This window comes from Sphaeramia orbicularis, chromosome 5, assembly GCF_902148855.1.
Source record: "Sphaeramia orbicularis chromosome 5, fSphaOr1.1, whole genome shotgun sequence".
Taxonomy (NCBI): Eukaryota; Metazoa; Chordata; class Actinopteri; order Kurtiformes; family Apogonidae; genus Sphaeramia; species Sphaeramia orbicularis.
This window is the reverse complement of record NC_043961.1, coordinates 6,719,305-6,738,548: the sequence shown is the minus strand read 5'-3', so window position 1 is coordinate 6,738,548 and position 19,244 is coordinate 6,719,305. Positions and strand designations below refer to the sequence as shown.

Here is a 19,244-nt window from a genome sequence, read left to right as displayed (position 1 = left end):
ACATTCCATGTTTTCTTTTCTGTCTGTTTTAGTCACATGATGTACACAGGAGTCAGTACTGGATTGCATAACCATTGTTTTTGATGACTTTGATGGTCTAATAATTTTTTCTGTGACTGTAAATACAACCTCAGAGATAGATTTTCAATGATGAAGGATGTCTTACAGATATCATTTTCTAAAAAGCCACTATTGATGTAAAAGTCCTATGTATCAAATGGCTTTGTGAGTGTTTTTATGAATATTTGTGCACTATAGAGCAGTAATAAGCCATAATGACATTTTTAACTCTCTATTCTGGTTGGAGTTGGAGTTGGAGTTATCCTCCCCTTTGGAAAACCACCAATAAGCACAGACTGTAGATAAAGAGTGGGCGGAGCCACTGAGACTCACTGTCTTGTTTTTGTTTTGTTTTGTTTTTTGTTTTTTTGAGACACAAGTGCCATGTTTGGACAAGAGGATGGAGCTAGAGAAGAGTGAGGGATGGAACTCCCCACATTAATGATGACTTATGGAAAAAACTGACCACAATGTATAGGACATACAGTGGTTTTTGGACACAGCATGAATTGGTGATATATTACATGAAGAATCACTGTGAAGTCTTTAAACTCTTATTATTGTTTCATTCTCCAAACCCACATTCTCCCTCACTGGAAAAAATCTAAATCTTACCAAGTGTATTTTTCTCATTTCTAGTCAAAAATCTCATCACACTCAAAATAAGACTCTTTACGTGATTATGTCTTATTTTAAAAGTGTGAGGAGATTTTTGGACTACAAACGGGAAAAAATACACTTGGTCAGATTTAGATTTTTGCAGTGATGAAAGAAAACATTCAAGATTTGTACAATTTTTTAAATGATGAACGTTATTTCCAAAACATACTTACGTTGTGTAATGGAGAAAAAGGGCAACTTTCATGTATAATGGCTTACGTACAAACTACGAACAAATGCAAATTGAGCATATTATATTGAATTTGGCAAGAAAATAATCCATTTTGGTTTGTATGCTATCCAAAAATTATTTTATTCTGTGTTAAGCCCACACATTTCTGCAGATGGACAAAGTTAGAATAGATTCCTATAACAATATTAAAATATGACTCATTCAGTTCATTTTCAGTGAGACATAAGAACTGATTTATAGACAATAGAGCTGGAAAATCTTATTTCAAGGAATCTTACCAAAATAATTTTCACTTGTTCCATTGGCAGATTTTTTGCTTGAATTAAGCAAAAAAAAAATCTCGAATGAAGATCAGTGTGATATTTTTTGTTTAAAAAAACCTGATGTATACAATTAGATACATGCAATACACAGATAATCCACCTGGGGGAGGAATTCATTCACCAGAGGCCTTTCCAATGACACTACAAGACTGTCATTAATGAGGAAGGAGGAATTGTGACCATTTAGAAAATGAATTAACAATTTGTCAGAGCTTTTTGTGTTATATAACATTTTTGTTTGTTCAAAAATAATGATATTTGACGATTGAGACCCGATGGATCGAATATGATACAAAACTGAAACTCATACATGGAAATTGATATTTGAAAAAAATATTTTTTTGGACCAATAAAGGCTCCAGTTTCAAAGTGGAATTGTCAGTCAATGATTTAATGGTTCAGGCTTGACAGGGTTAAAATGAATACATAGATCATGATAATTACTGACATGAGCATTTTAATTCTGACAATATTTCAATTCAGTGGGAATGGGAAATCCTTCAGGCTGTAGGTGTGATGTGTTCTGGTATTTTGGTTCATATAGTGTAGCTGCTAACAAAAAAAAAATGTTTATTCAGTAAATAGAAGTTCTGAATATCCAATTTAAGCCCTTTTTCTGCAGAAGACAGCCTGTTAGTCAAAGCAAACATGTTTTTAATTACGCAACTGCAATGGATGACTTATATTAAATCTCATCACATCCTCATACAGTTGTCATGAAAAGGGGAAATTAGTTTTAAGGGCCTAAAGTTGTTTTTCCTACCAGACAGTCTATGAAATGCTGTGTCTTTGGAGGAACTTCAGGTTTTGGCACTTGGCGTTGACTTTATTTTTGCTGCTTATTTCAAACCACTAAAATCACTAAAGCATGGTTTAAGCATAGTCACAGTCTTTCCCTCTTTCCATACCTGAAAGTGTAGAGGAAGTACCCAAAAAAAATGCATTTATGGCTTATTACTGACCTATAGAGCTTTACTTAATGTCCTATTTTATGAACCTTTAAGGATTTATTTATTTATTATAGATCTCTAAGTGTAAGTTAAGGGTGCATTCTAGCTCTCTAACACATTAGGTGAGGATTTATTAACTATTGCTTATAAAAACCTTTATCGGGGAGTCTTAAAAAATGGTACCTTGACAACCTGAAACCTGAGGAAAGAACTATTTAAGAATACTGACCTACTGGATATTACTAGACAACAGTAATGTGTAAGCTGTTCAGTAATACAGATAATAAATATAGAGATAAGAGTTTCAGAATAGTCCCTGTTCATCATCATTTTGTCCAGATTTATCACAAAAGATAACACAAAGACCTTCCTGTCACAGCTGTGATACCATCCAGATTCAGTTACGTTAAGATCCGGACCGACTGCTACTGTATGTGGCTCGGGAACAGATATAGATCGAGTTCAAATACATACATAATTGACTTCATTTAGCTGTAATTGAAGCTATTCTACCATTCATCGTCAACAACTGTAACACTGATACAGTTTGGGAATACACAATAGTTACAAAATAGCCTCAGAATACATTGTTACATGCAGTTCTCGTTGACATTCTATCAGTGCGGAAGGTCCAGTTCCTCCAAATCCATGTGGATACTTCACTGAAACATTGAGGGAAAGAGGTGACAGAAAGGAAATCAGGTCAAATGAGACAAAACTGACGGAACTAATCAAAAATGGGACAACCATCAGATTGCAATTGCTCTTAGACCAAAAAAAAAAAAACAAAAACAAAAGAAGAAAAAATACATATTGCACATACAAACAAATCGGTTTCTTAGTCCTTAAGCAGATACAGACTATATATCAACTAAGTAAAACAAGTGCTGTGTCTATCGCTGACAGAATACGCCCCAACACACCAACCCGTCATCATCATCATCCACTCGCCGTAGACGCCATGCACAGAACGGTCTGGAACCACAACCCGCCGTCCACACATATAATATGTCAGAACGATGATTGATATAAAACTGCCATTTGTGGAGGGTGAAGCAGAAGACGCCATCACCGTCACAGAATGATAATTATTGATTTTTGTACTGTCCCTCCGATCGAGGGAGTAAACAGCACTCGCAGCTCAGCAGAGACGCACAGTGAAACCGAGGAGGGCCTGTCCAACACTCAGCCAGCTGAGAGCCTCCACGTCCAGACACACAAGTGGGACACAGTCATGTAGTCGGACGCCTTCTCCAACAGTCCACCAGACACCACCTCCACCTCCCACCAGGTCGCAGTACAACACCTAGAGCGTCTTGGATTGTTCGCTGTAAAAATACTTAAAAAAATAAAATGATGGCGGTCGAACAGCCGGCGTTGAGGGGTCGGACATTCAGATGAATCTGTTAGCTCAGTAGCTGTCACCGTGGCTTCTTTTCCACAGCAGGAGGAACGACTCCACAACAGGTGAAGCGGATGAGACTGTGGGCCTTTAAGGTCAGTGTGTATTTTCAGAAACAAACGAAAAACTAATAGTTGATTTTCGTTTGAAATGCAACAGTTAAGATTGAATTTCAAGGCATTTTTTTCTTTTTCAGTGTCAAAACAGATAAACCAAATTTAAAAAATGGATTGATTTTTGTTTTCTCTTCCTAATAACAAAAAAGAAAGTTGCTACCTGAAAGAAATGGAAAAACGAACCAAAAATGACTGTTTTTGTATTTTCATTTTGTGAGACTGGATGTTCCCATTTTCAAGGAAAGAGCGCTAATGCCTTGGTCACAAAGACTCTTACGAAATACGAACTCTTCAGTTTGTATGAAGTCTGGAGTTCATAGACATTCATGGAGGAAGCATGTGTGATTTCATATTTGTATTAATTAATTAATTAATTAATTAGAGACATTGCACATTAATGAACATCTACAACAATTGCAGCTGTAAATATGCCAGATTGTAGCAGCAGTGCTTTTTATTCATGGTATGATCGTTTTAAATGATGTATATTTTATACTTGTACTGCAAGGTTGTGGAAGAGCCCGACCAGGGACTGGAGTTGAGAATTAGCACTAGCTATAAACTCCATATACATCACATCAGCTGCAAGCTTGTAACTATGTTTGGCTGCATTGTCCTTGCCAAATAAATAAATGAATAAATTAATTAATTAAACAAACCCATCCTTCGTAAGAATCTTTGTGACCTAGGCATTAGTGCTCTTTCCTTGAAAATGACAACATCCGGTCTCAGAAAATGAAAAAAACAAAAAGGCATTTTTGGTCCATTTTTCCATTTCTGTCAGGTAGTAACTTTATTTTTTGTTATTAGAAAGAAAAAAGCAAAAATCTGTCTGTTTTTTTAAATTTGGCTTATCTGTTTTGACACTGAAAAAGAAAAATGCCTTGAAATTCAATTTCAATTCTTGCATTTTAAAACGAAAATCAATTTAACCACTAGTTTTTCGTTTTTTTCTGAGAAGAAAATCCACTGACCCATTAACAATTTCAACTCAAAGGCAACCATTTACACTAGTATCCCCTCTCACTGGACGACCTAACTAATACAAACTTCCACTGATTCTCAACAGTGAAACTACTATGTGCGAGTACAATACTGAGACCTTTAATTGATGCCATTAGTTCCATAATAATAATAATTTGAATAATAACAGTTGATATTATTTTACAAAATACTATGCACAATATACATAAAGCAATTTTTGTGACTAAATCAGTAAATGCTTCAATAATTGGCACATTTATCACTGCTAACAGAGATATCACAGTGCACTGTGAGCTACAGCTACATTAAATACTTGAACAGCTACTGCTGAGGCTGTCTGTCTGTCTGTTCAGTAAAACCATCCTCACACTAGATAAAATTTGTTTATTCACTTAAAATACTAATGAGTAAGATATTTGATCCTTTAATTTACTGAGGAGGAACAGTAGTTGTGGTCTTTGTGCATGCTATAGCTTTGCTGTCTGTCGCTCTTGAAGCAACCACAAAAGATTTAGAACCTGAAGTGAAATGAAAAGGGGGGAAACGTTCAAATAACTGCCCTGGCGATGAGTGGAAGAAAAAACAAAACACACACAAAAAAAAAAAAAAAAATCGAGGGAGGCACTGGATCTCGTCTGGCTTCGACTCCCCAGAGACCAGCGATGCACAGTGCAACCGTCTCATCAGAGTGAAATTAAAGTTCAGTCCTTGACAGACCGGCTCCGGTTGGGTTCACACCACCGTGCTGATGCCGCTGTGCTTGGGCTTGGTGCTGCTGGAGGCCTGGGGGGGCACCGAGGGCGGGCCGTGGTGGTGCGAGCCATGCGGTGGGTGGGAGGAGTGTGCTGGGTGGCTCCCGTGGCCGTGAGGGTGAGGCGGGAAGGGCGGCTGAGAAGAAGGCGGGTGGAACTGGTGGGGGGGGTGCTGCAAGTGGGCCGGCGGGTGGTAGTGGTGATGGTGGTGGTAAGGCGGGGGGTTCTGGGTCATGTGGCAGAACTGGGCGTGGTGGGGGTGCATGGGGCCCGGCGTGTCCGTCTCCACTCGGGCCGTGTGGTGCAGGTTGGCCGGGTGCGGGGTGTGGGAGATGAGGGTGGGGTGGGGCTGCGGCGGCGTGGGGCTGGGGGACTTCACCCTCCTGGTGCCGAACAGAGATCCAAGCAACGAGGAGGAGTTGGGCAGGGACTGGCCGCTGTGGCGCGAGGGACAGTCTCGACTGGAGGGAGTTCTCCGCCGCATGTGAGGACTGCTAATGATGGAGCCCTGCAAGAGAGAGACATGTCAGACACAAACACAAACACACAAACACACAAACACACACCGCAGTGCAAACAACTACAGGCCTGTGTGTCCGTCCAGTGGGAGGAAACAGAAAAGTCAAGGCAGACTTGGTGTGAATTAGTTCAGCACAATAAAATCAAAGCAGGTCCATAAGGAGCTGATCTCCTGCCAAAACACAGTTTGGTTTGAAAACACGGTTAACAAATAATGATCATATTTGGAGAATAGATTTTTAGAGAGGATTAAAATACTTGTGGTTGTTGTTTGAACAAGTGAATGTGAAACAGTGGTCTGAACTGGAAAAAAATCTAAATTTTACCAAGTGTATTTTTCTCATTTCTAGTCCAAATATCTCATCACACTTAAAATAACACATAATCACCTAAAGAGGAACTTTTCTAGAAACTTTATGGACAATATATCTGGAAAACCTTATTGCAAGAAATCTTACTAAGATAATTTTCACTTGTTCCATTGGCAGATTTTTTTGCTCAATTCAAGACTTTTTTTTTTTTGCTTAATTCAACATTTTTTTTGCTTAATTCAAGATTTTTTGCTTAGCTCAAGATTTTTTTTGCTTAATTTAAGACTTTTTTTTTTGCTTAATTCAAGATTTTTTGCTTAATTCAAGCAAAAAATCTCCCAGTGGAAAAGGTGAAAATTATCTTGGTCAGATTTCTTGAAATCAGATTTTCCAGATCTATTGTCTAAAAATAAGTTCTTATATCTCACTGAAAAGTTACTCTTTAGGTGATTCTGTCTTATTTCAAGTGTGGAGCCACAGGTTGCAGACCCCTGTTTTAGTCTATTTTAGGATATCTACAGTCGCGGAAAAAATGATTAGACCACCCCTTGTTTTCTTCAATTTCTTGTTCATTTTAATGCCTGGTCCAGCTAAAGGTCCATTTGTTTGGACAAATATAATGATACCAACAAAAATAGCTCATTGTACTTTAATTTCAGAGCTGATATCTAAACATTTAACATGTTTTCTTGATAATAACCAAAATCACTTCAGTTCTTCCATCAGTATCTATGCCATTGTACTGACACAAACAGTGCTTTTAGACATTCCATGTTTTCTTTTCTGTCTGTTTTAGTCACATGACACACACAGGAGTTAGGACTGGATTGCATAACCATTGTTTTTGACATTTTGTTTCTGTTTTATGTATTTATCTATTTTTATTTGATTTTAATGTTTTTTTTTTAATGCTTTTATACATTTTTATTGTGCTTTTAGTCTTATGTACAGCACTGTGGTCCACTGTGGTTGTTTTAAAGTGCTTTATAAATAAAGTTGGATTGGATTGTTTTTGGTGATCTAATAATTTTTTCTGTGACTGTAGTCTACTATCTTTTTTTTTGTACTTGACATTCTGTGGCTGTTTCTGCTTTGTATTTGCATTCGTTTGTCAATTATACAGGGTGTCCCAAAAAATGTATACACACTTTAAATAATTGTAAGTTTTGTAACTTTTGCCAAACCCACTGTTTTTAGGATTCTGCACACGGGTTTGTTGAGCTCTTCTCTCCGCTGCTCTGACTCAACGACCATTTCAACTCTCATCTGACCAGTACAGCCTTGTGGAAAAGCAGCTCCGTTTCTTTTCTGGTTCAGCGCTCTTTGTTTGTCTACCCATGCTAACATCTCACAGTCGACTCTCTCATAATGGCTTCGGAGGCTCTGGTTTGCAGAGTCTGTCAGAGCCTTCAGTGTCTGAACTGTCACGAGCAGCAAACAGCTTCAAAGTCAGCAAATTCCCTCTCTGACTGCTGCTGTGAGCTTCTGTCATTCCTACTGTATATCTAATTCCTGAGGTATCCTCCTTAATTTTCATATCCTCACGCTTTAAAGTCTTTATAGAACAACAAGAAGCCGCAGCATGTAAACACACATTGGTATGCAGTGGAGCTTTGAACTGAAAAAGTCAAGTTCGCTCTAAGTGCAAACCCGTGTCAACTGATAAGTGTTGATGTTTCGAAAACTCCCACTTAGCAAGACAAACAAAAAACCTTCATAGGATTTTTTTCTTTTTAGAAGACAGTAACAGAACAGTCTCAGAATAATAAGACAAAAAGCAACCAAAACAAATGTCTACACTACACAAATGAAGCATATCGTCCAGAGCCATGCAAAACATGCAAGCTAAGCTATTAACAGACGACTTAGCAAATGAAAAATACCACAACATTTAATACAGAAACGTCATGCTTGGAATCATGATAAGGATTAAGGATTTATTTGCTGGAGTGACAGAGTGTTTTCAAGGTAAATGGAAACTTTTCTGCCATTTCTTACTTCCTTCATTAGCATTAAGAGTTTATAAAAAATAAATGCATTTATTTTATGTAACTGGGTGCTTCTAAAAACAGGACAGAGGGGCTAAAAATTCAAACCAGATGTAGACGAATGTTTATGAAGCAGGTTTGGAAGCACTTTGGGTCTGTTTTAAAAAAATAAATACTTCCTGAGATAAAAGAGAAACTATTTTTCAGATAAAACACATTTTTGTCATCTTTTATATTATTTTTTATACAAAAATCTGCATGTAACATGGTCAAAAGGACACAAAAATTACGCGCTACGATTTTTAAAAAATATCTCTTTATTCTCTCACAGGTACATTTTGGGAATTGAACTAATTATGCAAGGCAGAGTGCTTCATAAAAATGACCGCTGTCGGAAAATCATTCGCAATTTATTTGTGTTTAAATGTTCAGGTTCTGTATGTAACAGCAGTGGACACAATGGGTTACACACAAAACTTGGAATGAGACTAAGATTGATGAAAAACCCACGTGTGGATTAGAAAAACCACTAGGATCCACATGTTTAACACAGTGTCTTTATTTATAGTCTACAGAAGACCATTTACACACGTTTTCATATCTAATGCACTGACACCTAGGGAGATTTAATGTCCATATTTGGGTCCTATTTTTGGACCCAATATTTGATTAAAAATTAATTAATTATGGGATGGCTCAAAGAAAGAGGCTAATTAATTAATTAATTAATTAATTAATTAATTAATTTATTAATTTATTTTGCATTTTTCTGAGGTCATCATTAGGTACATCTTGGGGGGAAATATGTCTACATTTACTTTTTATTATTGGGTCTAAAAAGATGGAAAAGTGACAGATATTAAAATAAACCCAGTTTCATAGAAGCACCCATATATAACAGGACATGGAGGCTAAAACTTCAAACCAGATGTAGACTAATGAAAGAAGTTTGGAAGCATTTTGGGTCTATTTTAAAAATAAATACTTACCGAAATAAAAGAGAAACTATTAAATGGAGGAAGCCACTGGAACTTTTGGGAGTGCAGTATAATTTGGACATGATAGATATCTGTCACTTTATTTGTTTTATTTTCTCTGCTTCTCTTCCTTTACACTTTGTAAAGAAATAACAGTCTTGATTCACATACTTATGTTTTATTACCTCCGCCAAGGAGGTTATGTTTTTGCCAGGGTTTGTCTGTCTGTCTGTCTGTCTGTTTGTTTGTCTGTCCGTTAGTGTGCAACATAACTCAAAAAGTTATGGACAGATTTTGATGAAATTTTCAGGGTTTGTTGGAAATGGGATAAGGAAGAAATGATTAAATTTTGGTGGTGATCGGGGGTGGGGGGCCCACGGGGTGGGGGCACTGATCAGCCTTGGCGGAGGTCTGCGCTTTCCGAGTGCTTCTAGTTTTACTATATGATATGAGCTATTGTGCAAACATTATGTACTACCTCGGTGTGTTAGTGATGTTGCACAAGCATTTATTACATAAACCAGTCTTGTAGCATCATTGCAATTAAAATTTTTACTGACTGTTTTTTATGTTTGCTTGTTTATTGTTTGTAAAGTTGTCATAAAACTTGAATAAATATAAGTTAAAAAAAAAAGAAAATATTTTTCAGATTAAACACATTTATATATTGTTTTATACAATTTTTTTAATACAAAAATCCATGTGTAACGGTAAAAAGGACACGAAAATTACATGCTACTATCTTTTTGAATAATATCTTTTTATTCTCTCTCAGGTACATTTTGGGAATTAAACTAATTATTCAAGGCAGAGAGTTTCACAAAAATGGCCGCTGTTACAAAATCACTCATGATTTATTTATGTTTAAATGTTCCGGTTCTGCATGTAACGCGAGTGGACACGATGGGTTCCACACCAAACCTGGAATGAGACTGAGATTCATGAAAAACCCACACGTCTGGATTAAAAACAGGTACTAGACCTGCAAGACCTGGCCCACGTATGACAAAGCAGTTTTGTATGTATTATTAATGGTATTTTAAAATAACTCATCTTTCATGTAGGAGGTGTACGCTAGCACTTTTACGATGATTTATGAGTTATCTGACAGTTACGGGCTGCCGCTGGACTTGACTACGTAAGCTTCCCTCGACTCCTGTTGTTACATGAAACAGGTAAATACGTGGAAGCAAATAACATTTTCCTTCCCTTCTCACTGACACTTTAGGGAAGAAGGTGAGAATTTCATGTCAGAGGCAGGAGTCATAGAAAGGATAAGTCAATCTTCTCAAAGTGTCATGCAAGAACAACCGACAAAAGCAGCTTTGAGTGCAAAAAAAAAAAAAAAAAAACAGAACAAAAGTCAGGAAATGGCTAAAAATCTAACCTACTACACAGGTGAGCGTGGGGTGTATTATTAGTCATGTCATGCTGTGTACATGGAGGGTTATCTTGGGCCACAGACTTTCATTCCTGTTCAGCCCAACGCATGCATAGTGACCAAAGTGCTCACAACAAAAACTCAACTAAAACAGAAAAAAAAGCTGGTCAAACTACACAAAACACAAAAACAGAGGCTAGCGTGCTCAGAGGGAACAACTTAAATTCAGAGGTCAGCTCTGCGTTGATTTGCGTCCTACTTACTTCCATATTGCTGTCTAGTGATCCTGCACTGCTGCGTCTCCCACGCTTGCCTGCCCAGAACATGTAACATGACAGATTAGACATGCCTTTTTTTTAAACACATGGAGGTCAATACAACCCTTCTGCCTAGAACGGGGGGAACGCTAGCACCCTAAGGTGGCAGGGCGGCACAAAACGAGCTACTGGCAGACCTACCAGACTGGAGGAGGAAGGGGACGGAAGGAGGAAATCACAGCTATTCTCTACACACTCAGCCTCTAGGATAACACATGTGTCCAGGTGTGTGTGTGTGTGTGTGTGTGTGTGTGTGTGTGTGTGTACGCGGTAGGGATGGGAATCGAGAACCGGTTCTTTTTTGAGAACCGGTTCCCAGTAGCTCGGTTCCTTGGAATCATTTGCGTGCCTGCTTAACGATTTTGCTTATTGATTCTGCCTTCGTGGTGCATGCGCGATGACGTCACACGTATGCTGCATTGTTTTGGTCAGAACGTGGCCAAAATGGCGTTGAAGCTGAAACGGTCTAAAAAGACGACACCAGGTCCACTTACTCGGAACACTGTCAAAGCTTCCATGTCTTCAAAAGGGTGGAATCCCTCCAATATCCTCAAACATTTGTCCACAGCATGTGATACATTTACAGGAATGCCACGTATTTGATACTCAGCGGCGCTTGTGAATGTAGCGGCAGAGTGAACGCCGGGCCGGTTCCGGTGTGGGCAACAAACATCGTATCTCCTCAAATAGAAGTTTCCGAAGGTAAGAAGGAAAAGGAAATGAGGTGCACAACAACAGGAGATGAGCCGAGTTGAACCGGTTCCATGTAGTAGAAATGCGGCAATAGAGGAATTAGTAAAGCGTCTTTAATTTCACTTTCACTGCCCCCCCCCCCCCCCCCCCGAACTGGCCCGGTGTCATCTGTTATTATTATTTGTGCAAACTGTATATGTTATATTTTCTGTGCAGAGATGGAAATATAAAAGACAGTTAATGCAAACACACCCGTTTGTACTCTTTTATTCCCTCACCCAATGAGAATCGATAAGAGAATTGATAAGGAATCGGCTCGATAAGCAATATCGATAATGGAATCGGAATCATTAAATTCTTAATGATTTCCCATCCCTAGTACACGGCATCTAGAGCAGGGGTGTCAAACATGGGTCCCAGGGGCCAAATGCGTCCCGCCAAAGGTTCCAGTCCGGCCCCTGGGATGAATTTACAAAGTGAAAAATTCCACAGTCAAGGCTGTCAAACTTATTTTAGCTCAGGTTCCACATACAGACCAATATGATTTCAAGTAAAATAATAGCATAATAACCTACAAAAAATAATGACTCCATATTTTCTTCTCGGTTTGATGTGGAAAAAAAATTATCTTCCACTATGCCTATAAATAATGACAACTTCAAATTTCTGTCTTTGTTTTAGTGGAAAAAATAACATTAAATTATGAAAATATTTACATTTACAAACTGTGGACTATCTGATTTGGGGGAAGTGGAAAATGAATCGCATTTTCTTTTGCATTGTCCTCTATATGATGAACTGAGAACCTCTTTGTTTGATGACATGTTTATTTGAAATCCTGATATGTTCTGAAGCACTGATGATGACAAAATGAAATGGCTGTTGAGTTCAAATGTATATAAATTAGCATTATTTGTTTGTAAAGCCAAGAAAAAGCTGCAGATGTGTTTGTTTCAATAGGTCAATACTTTGTTTTGTTCATATCCATTGTGCTTATTGTCTAGTATTTGATTTTTGGTTTGTATTTTTTGGTGTCTTATAAGCCCATGTAAGGGCTGGGCATGTTTTTTTTTTTTTCATGCAAGACACAATAATAAAAAACATTCAAAACATTCATATCCCGTAACAATAAAATTTTAATAACCTGAACAAATATAAAAAACCTGAAATGTCTAATGAAAATTAAGCATAATTTCAACAATTTTCTGCCTGTTACTAAATGCTAGTGTCTTTGTAGATCTGATCCATAATGCACATGTAGAAATAATAAGTTGAGGCAGAATATTATTAAAATTGCACTAATGTTTCTTATGAAATTTCAGTTTTTTCAGGTTATTCATGTCTTTTTTGTTTGGATAGTTTATAAAAGTAAGTATTTTCATAATTTGTGGAGTTTTTTTCTGCACTAAAACAAACACCAAAATTTGGAGTTGTCATTATTTATAGGTTATTATGTTATTATTTTACTGGTCCGGCCCACTGGAGATAAATTCGGGCTGAATGTGGAACCTGAAAGAAAATGAGTTTGAGACCCCTGATCTAGAGGCACAGCTGACATAAAACCACAGACCACACCGGTAAAAAAAAAAAAAAAGCAAAAATAACGCAACCCTGGTTGCATTGAGCATACAACATGTAACCTCTGCCACTAGGATCTCAATCAAAATGATAATAAAGACATAGGGCCTGGTTTACTAAAGGTTTGAGCATGTAAAACCGTGTGCAAACTTGACTGCGCACACAAAAACACGTTGAAGCTGAAGTTTTCTCTCATGCCCACGGACTTAGAAGTTTTCATTCATAACACAAAGCCACAAACCAAGAGAGGGTATTTATTTCACTAATAACACACTTCACCACTGATAAACAACAACAGAGAAACACCTATCCACCCCTCTGTGTGGAAAAAGTGAAAGAAGAAACTTGGGATATCCCAGAGCAGTTTTTACAGTGTACTGTCTCCATGACGACAACCAGTAGCGCACGCAAAATCCTCATTTAATTAGGGCGGTCTCCAAGACTTTGCGCCTGTTGTCTTTTGCGCCGGCAATCCTATGCTGCGTTTCCACTACATGGAACTGGCTCGACTCGACTCGACTTGACTTGTGTACCAGGTCCTATTCCAGACCATTTCCATTACAGGATACTACCCACATTACAGTACCTGGTCGTCATAGCGATGCGGCGCGTTATTTCCGTGTCGTCTGCTCAGAGAGTTGCTGATAAACTCGCTCGTTGCGTAGTGTCTCGTCAAGCTCATGCTGAATTTTTACGTCTGAACCTCCTGGACAAACTATGGTATAGTTTTACAGACTGTCATCATGTGGATTAACCTACTGACACATTTACTGTCAACCTATTTACTTTACCTATTTACATATTTACTGTACCACCCACCCTGCACATGGATTTTTTACCCTTCTTCCATCAGGCAGGAGACTACGGCACATCCAAGCCCGGACCACCAGACTCCAAAACAGTTTTTATCCAGAGGCAGTGAGAACGATGAACTCCTGCTGAACTTTGAGCCCAGAATGCACTTTTAAATTGGCACTTTACTGCTGTGCACTTTATAAATAATACTTTTTTTTTTTTTAGTTATTTATAAGTAATTTTTAGGGGGGTGTTATTGTTATTGTTATTGCTATTTTTTTTATATCAGTATTTTATTATTTTATCAGTAACTTATACTGTTTTTACCAAATGCTGCTGACAGTCGGGGACCTGAGTACAACATTTTGTTTCTGTGTATTTTTATATGCTGAAATGACAAATAAACTTGAATCTGAATCTGAACCTCTGCATCTGTTTTTTGTAAAAGGGTGGGTCACAGAGACAACTCTCTCACCAATCAGTGGTCTGCAGTGTTTACATGTCACCTTTTAGCATCTGGTCCCCAGTCCTGGAACCTCAGAGGAGGTGATACCAAAAAACTAGTACCGGGTACCAGATTCCAGGTCCTTTTTCGTAATGGAAACGCAAAAAGGCCAAGTCGAGTCAAGTCGAGCCAATACCACATAGTGGAAACGCGGCATTAGTTGATCACCCGTGACATGCAAATCAATAGCATCCGCTTTTTTTAACACGAGCAAGCACATTTGCGTGCGTTATTTGAGATCTTAGTAAATCAGGCCCATAGTGTTCATAAGGGTGTGAAGCAGTGTGGGATCATGGGAGTTGTTGTTTTCACTGCACCCCATGTTTTTCTTTTGTCAGCATTACATTTACTGCTCCCGGTGCACAGTGTGACCATCCATGTTGCATCTGGATGGATAATCCATTCAACAAAAAGGTCATTTTCCAATTAAACACTGTGGTGGAAGATGGATGGTGGAAGTTAAAGCAATATTCAAGATTTAAATGGATGGTTCCTGATAGGTCGTTATCACAGACTGGCCATAATTCCATGTGTACGATAACTTGACCTTGCTTGAACCTGTTGTCGAGGTCACTGAGTGTTTGGATGAGCCCTGCAGTGTGGAGGCTACTCTCTGAGCCCGGCCTGAATCAACTGCACAACATTAATTCCTCTTACCGCTAAGATGCTCAAATTGATCGCACTGGCCTACATAGTGCCGCCTCCTCCCCTGCCAGTGATGCAGGATTATTAGTGATAGTCTCCACTAAATTACACCTGTGTCCATTAGCAAACACACCCATTTCTATCGCTTTGCTTCAGTGGATTCATGGCTCAGGGAATGTGTTAACAAACACCCTCCATCGGCCACCTGACTACAAGCCAAAACCTGGACAGGAAATGGAATATGGCTCCTTGCAGGTTTCCAATCAACACTTCCGTGCCAGCTACCAGCTGCAGGACGCAATCTACTTTGCCTAGCAGGTGGATAAGACACGACAAAAGGTAGCCATGGCAACCTCAGATTGTACCTGCATCTGAGAGGTCACGTAGAGAACTGCTGAGGGCGCTCCTCTTCAAACCTTCACCGATGGCGTAGCTGTCGTCGAGGCTGGCCCGGCTCAGGTTGCCGTTACCCGTCTCCTTCTTCAAGCCTGAACTTTGGGACATACTGGGTCTCACCACCCCTTTCTGCTTTTCAAGTTCAGCTGAGAAGAGAAGAAGATGCCCGTGATGAAGAAAGTGGAATATTGCACTGTCCACATCAGACCCGTTCTTAAATCACTCCACTGGCTCCCTATTCTATATCGTTTTCATTTTAAAATTCTTTTGCTGACTTTCCGGGCTTTACATGGCCAGGCCCCTGCATACATTACTGGGCTGATTCAGCCCTACAGCTCGACTCGTAGCCTGAGGTCTTCAGGGCAACACCTGCTGATGGTTCTCCGCACCTGTTTTAGCACAAGGGGTGACAGGTCTTTTAACCTGTTTAACCCTGACCATATTTTCAGGGGAAAAACGCCTAAAAAGACATACAAGTAAATGAAGAATTACTTATAATACTTATAATAATAAGGTTTATATGGATGTTCTTGGTGTCTGTGGACATTTACAGACCTCACAGAATCTATTCCCATTGTCTAAAATATTGTATCTATTACTATGCCTGAGTAAACTGTAACAAACTAAAAGAGAAATTAGAATTTTTTATCCTCGCCTGTTTTTTTTTTTTGGCTGGATTGACGATGATATGCATAAATTAATTTTTCATGTCGGAGATTTTTAATAGCGTATATTTCACCCCACAAAGATTAAAAATCATGTTTGAACATTAAAGTTTGCACTAAAATACACTTTTGATGTACTTTTATTAACATTAGGGTCTAAACTTTGAGCAAAAGTTGAAAAAAAACATCCATTGTCCTGATTTATTATATTTTTATAGTAGATGAATATTAATATAATTTTTTTGGCCCGTGGGCGGGCTGATAGGGCTAAAGGGGTTAAAGTTGTAGCACTGCATCTTTGGAATGACCTGCCTCTACACCTACAGTCCATGGACTCTGTAGAGGGTTTTAAAAAACACCTCAAAACACTCCTGTTCAAGCAGGCTTTTGAATTTCCCAGCTGACTCAGGGCTGCTACAAACTGATTGCACTTTATTTGTTGTATTTTAATTGTATTTTATTGTGTTTTAATGGTATTTTAATTGTATTTTATTTGTACTGTTTATTTGTGCTGCGCACTGCAAAGCACTTTGTGACTGTCTGTGAAAAGCGCTCTATAAATAAAATTTACTTACTTACTTACAATGTTCTCATTTTAAACACAAGGCCACCCAGGGGTACCGCTACCAAATGTGGGCCCCGTGAAAGCTAAACGTTTTGGGGACTTTCATAAAATCCAGTATGTTGTTGATCTGTCAGAGTTGGGGGAGGGGGGGGGGGGGAGTGATCCACACATAACGTCACTTGCGCTAAACAAAACCAAAACGTAACATGCTTTGACTTTGAACGTCCAATTCCTGACTTCTATGTCTCTTATTCAGCGGATCTTAGGAGACATTTTCACAACTTCTCGCCTGTATCCACTGGACCCCCTCCCCCCACAAATGCTGGGCCCCATGAATTTCTTATCGGCACCCCAATGGCCACCTGCTGTGTAACATGTCAACACGTCAAACTTGTTCAAATGGATGTGTCGGGGCTTTTCCATCCACCCTCTTCAAAAGGAAACCACTGACCTCATTGTCCAAGTGTATTTTTTACTGTTTAAGGTAAAATGTGTACACGGGTGGAGTTTAGGTGGAGTTAACCACTTCCAAGTTGACCTAACATGGAAAAGACTGAATGTTTATAAGCTCTGTAACTTCTTTGCTGAGGTAGACAGCAGAAAGGCTTTGGTCTCAATATTCTTACATGTGTAACAATATATTTACTTTTAACCCCAATTCAGTGACTTTTGTGTTTTTGCTTCAAATTGTGTCCAGAGTGCTTTAAACTTCCGTGACACCTGTTAAAAAACAAACACCAAACAATAGAAACCCAGTCAAGTCATCATGGTGCAAACATCAAACTTTTGCTCACATTCTATCCGGTACTTCTCCATCTCCTGGACTTCAGCGATGGATTCTCGCAAATCATCAGTAAACTTTTTGCGGTCCTGAGGGTTGGGTGCGTTGAAGTTGATGAGAACTTTGATGTCCGCTCCAGGAATAGCCGACGTCAGACGGACTCCATTGGGATAATCTAAATGGTGATGATATCAAGACTTTGACATACGCTGATACAGAACAGGGGTCTTTACAGTAATTGTTTTAATGACTGTTTGCTAAAATTAACCCTCCGTTTTTATCTTTAGAATGACCAAGCTGAGGGGCATCTTTAGTACAGTTTTAAACTTTCATCAAACAACAATTTGGCAACAGTGTCAAGTTTACATAGCAAAAATGACTAAATTTAGAATTGGAAAAGTTTTTGGACAACATTAAAATTTTACACTGGAAAAAATCTAAATCTTACCAAGTGTATTTTTCTCATTTTTAGTCAAAATATCTCATCACGATTAAGAACTAATTTTTAGACAATAGATCTTGAAAATCTTATTTCTAGAAATCTTATCGAGATAAATTTCATTTGTTCCATTGGCAAATTTTTTGCTTGAATTAAGCAAAATAAATCTTGAAATAAGCAAAAAAAAAATCTGCCAATGGAACAAGTGAAAATGATCTTGGTAAGATTTCTTGAAATCAGATTTTCCAGATCTATTGTCTATAATTCAGTTCTTATATTTCACTGAAAAGTTCCTCTTTAGGTGATTATGTCTTATTTTAAGTGTGATGAGATATTTGGACTAGACATGAGTCATGTTATGACTCATGTCATTCTTGACATTCTTGATTTTTGCAGTGTAGACAATTTCAAATATCTCGTCTCGTCTTCATCTGCTTCAATTTCAAATATTATCATGAAATATTTATGTTCCAAAAGGTGTGGCTGCATCAGACAGCCACAAACAAATGTAAATGTTTGTGGTTTTTTTGTTTATTATTAACAAGAAAAAAGAATAAAACTAAATTCTTGACAGTTTCAACATGTCATGTCTTGGATGTTGCTTCAACACCTTGCTGAAACGTCCAGTTTAGACCACGTGCAGAAGAGAGCATGTGAGTTTCAATAATGGAACGACACTTGGCAGAGTTTAATGACTTAAAGGAGTGATATTTTGCTCTTTTAAATGTAATTCTTTGTTTTCCAGCATTTCCCTGTGGCCTCTATAAACTGTAAATGCTCTGCTTGGGTCTGAATTCTTCATTCATTCAACTCCACAGGTCCATCTTCAACCCTATTTCTGTGTAATGACACCAGAAAGGTGGTTTGGAGCGCTGGCCCTTTAAATGCACAGGAGACACTTCAGGCCCCGCCTCCTCCAGGTTGTTGGCTGTGCTGCTCTGTCCTGTTCAACCAACAACTGAACATTTTAGGTAATGGGCTCCAAGTTTGGACATATTTTCAGTCTGGACTACAACCGCTGATGACGACAAACAATTATGTCGTACTCGGAGAAATGTTCGTCTGAAGTCTGGACCTTATATGTGCAAATATGGAGACGGAACTAGCTATAAAACGTAACAAATTAAGGAGGAATTCAAACAGGTTGCAGAAACCCATTTGATTTTTGCCGGAATGAATATAAAGATAGTTTTGCAGCACCTGGAAGATTCAAATTCAAACTGTATGAACTATTAGGGTCCAAATATAT

The 19,244-nt window shown here is 38.4% G+C and overlaps 1 protein-coding gene across 8 annotated transcripts in view; it reads right to left on the bottom strand.

Moving 5' to 3' along the window:
• Window positions 1-4,792: 4,792 nt before the first annotated feature.
• iqsec1b (IQ motif and Sec7 domain ArfGEF 1b) overlaps window positions 4,793-19,244 on the bottom strand; it is a 519,258-nt gene continuing 504,806 nt past the window's right edge. For 7 of the 8 annotated variants that reach the window (XM_030133550.1, XM_030133551.1, XM_030133552.1 and 4 more), the window contains 4 exons: window positions 17,570-17,731; window positions 15,515-15,691; window positions 10,880-10,929; window positions 4,793-5,948 (listed from right to left, as the gene is read on the bottom strand). In XM_030133550.1, the coding sequence (XP_029989410.1) occupies window positions 5,421-5,948; window positions 10,880-10,929; window positions 15,515-15,691; window positions 17,570-17,731 (917 nt within the window). In that variant the 3' untranslated portion in view covers window positions 4,793-5,420. The remainder of the gene's footprint in view (window positions 5,949-10,879; window positions 10,930-15,514; window positions 15,692-17,569; window positions 17,732-19,244) is intronic. The other variant, XM_030133557.1, reaches the window with a different exon arrangement.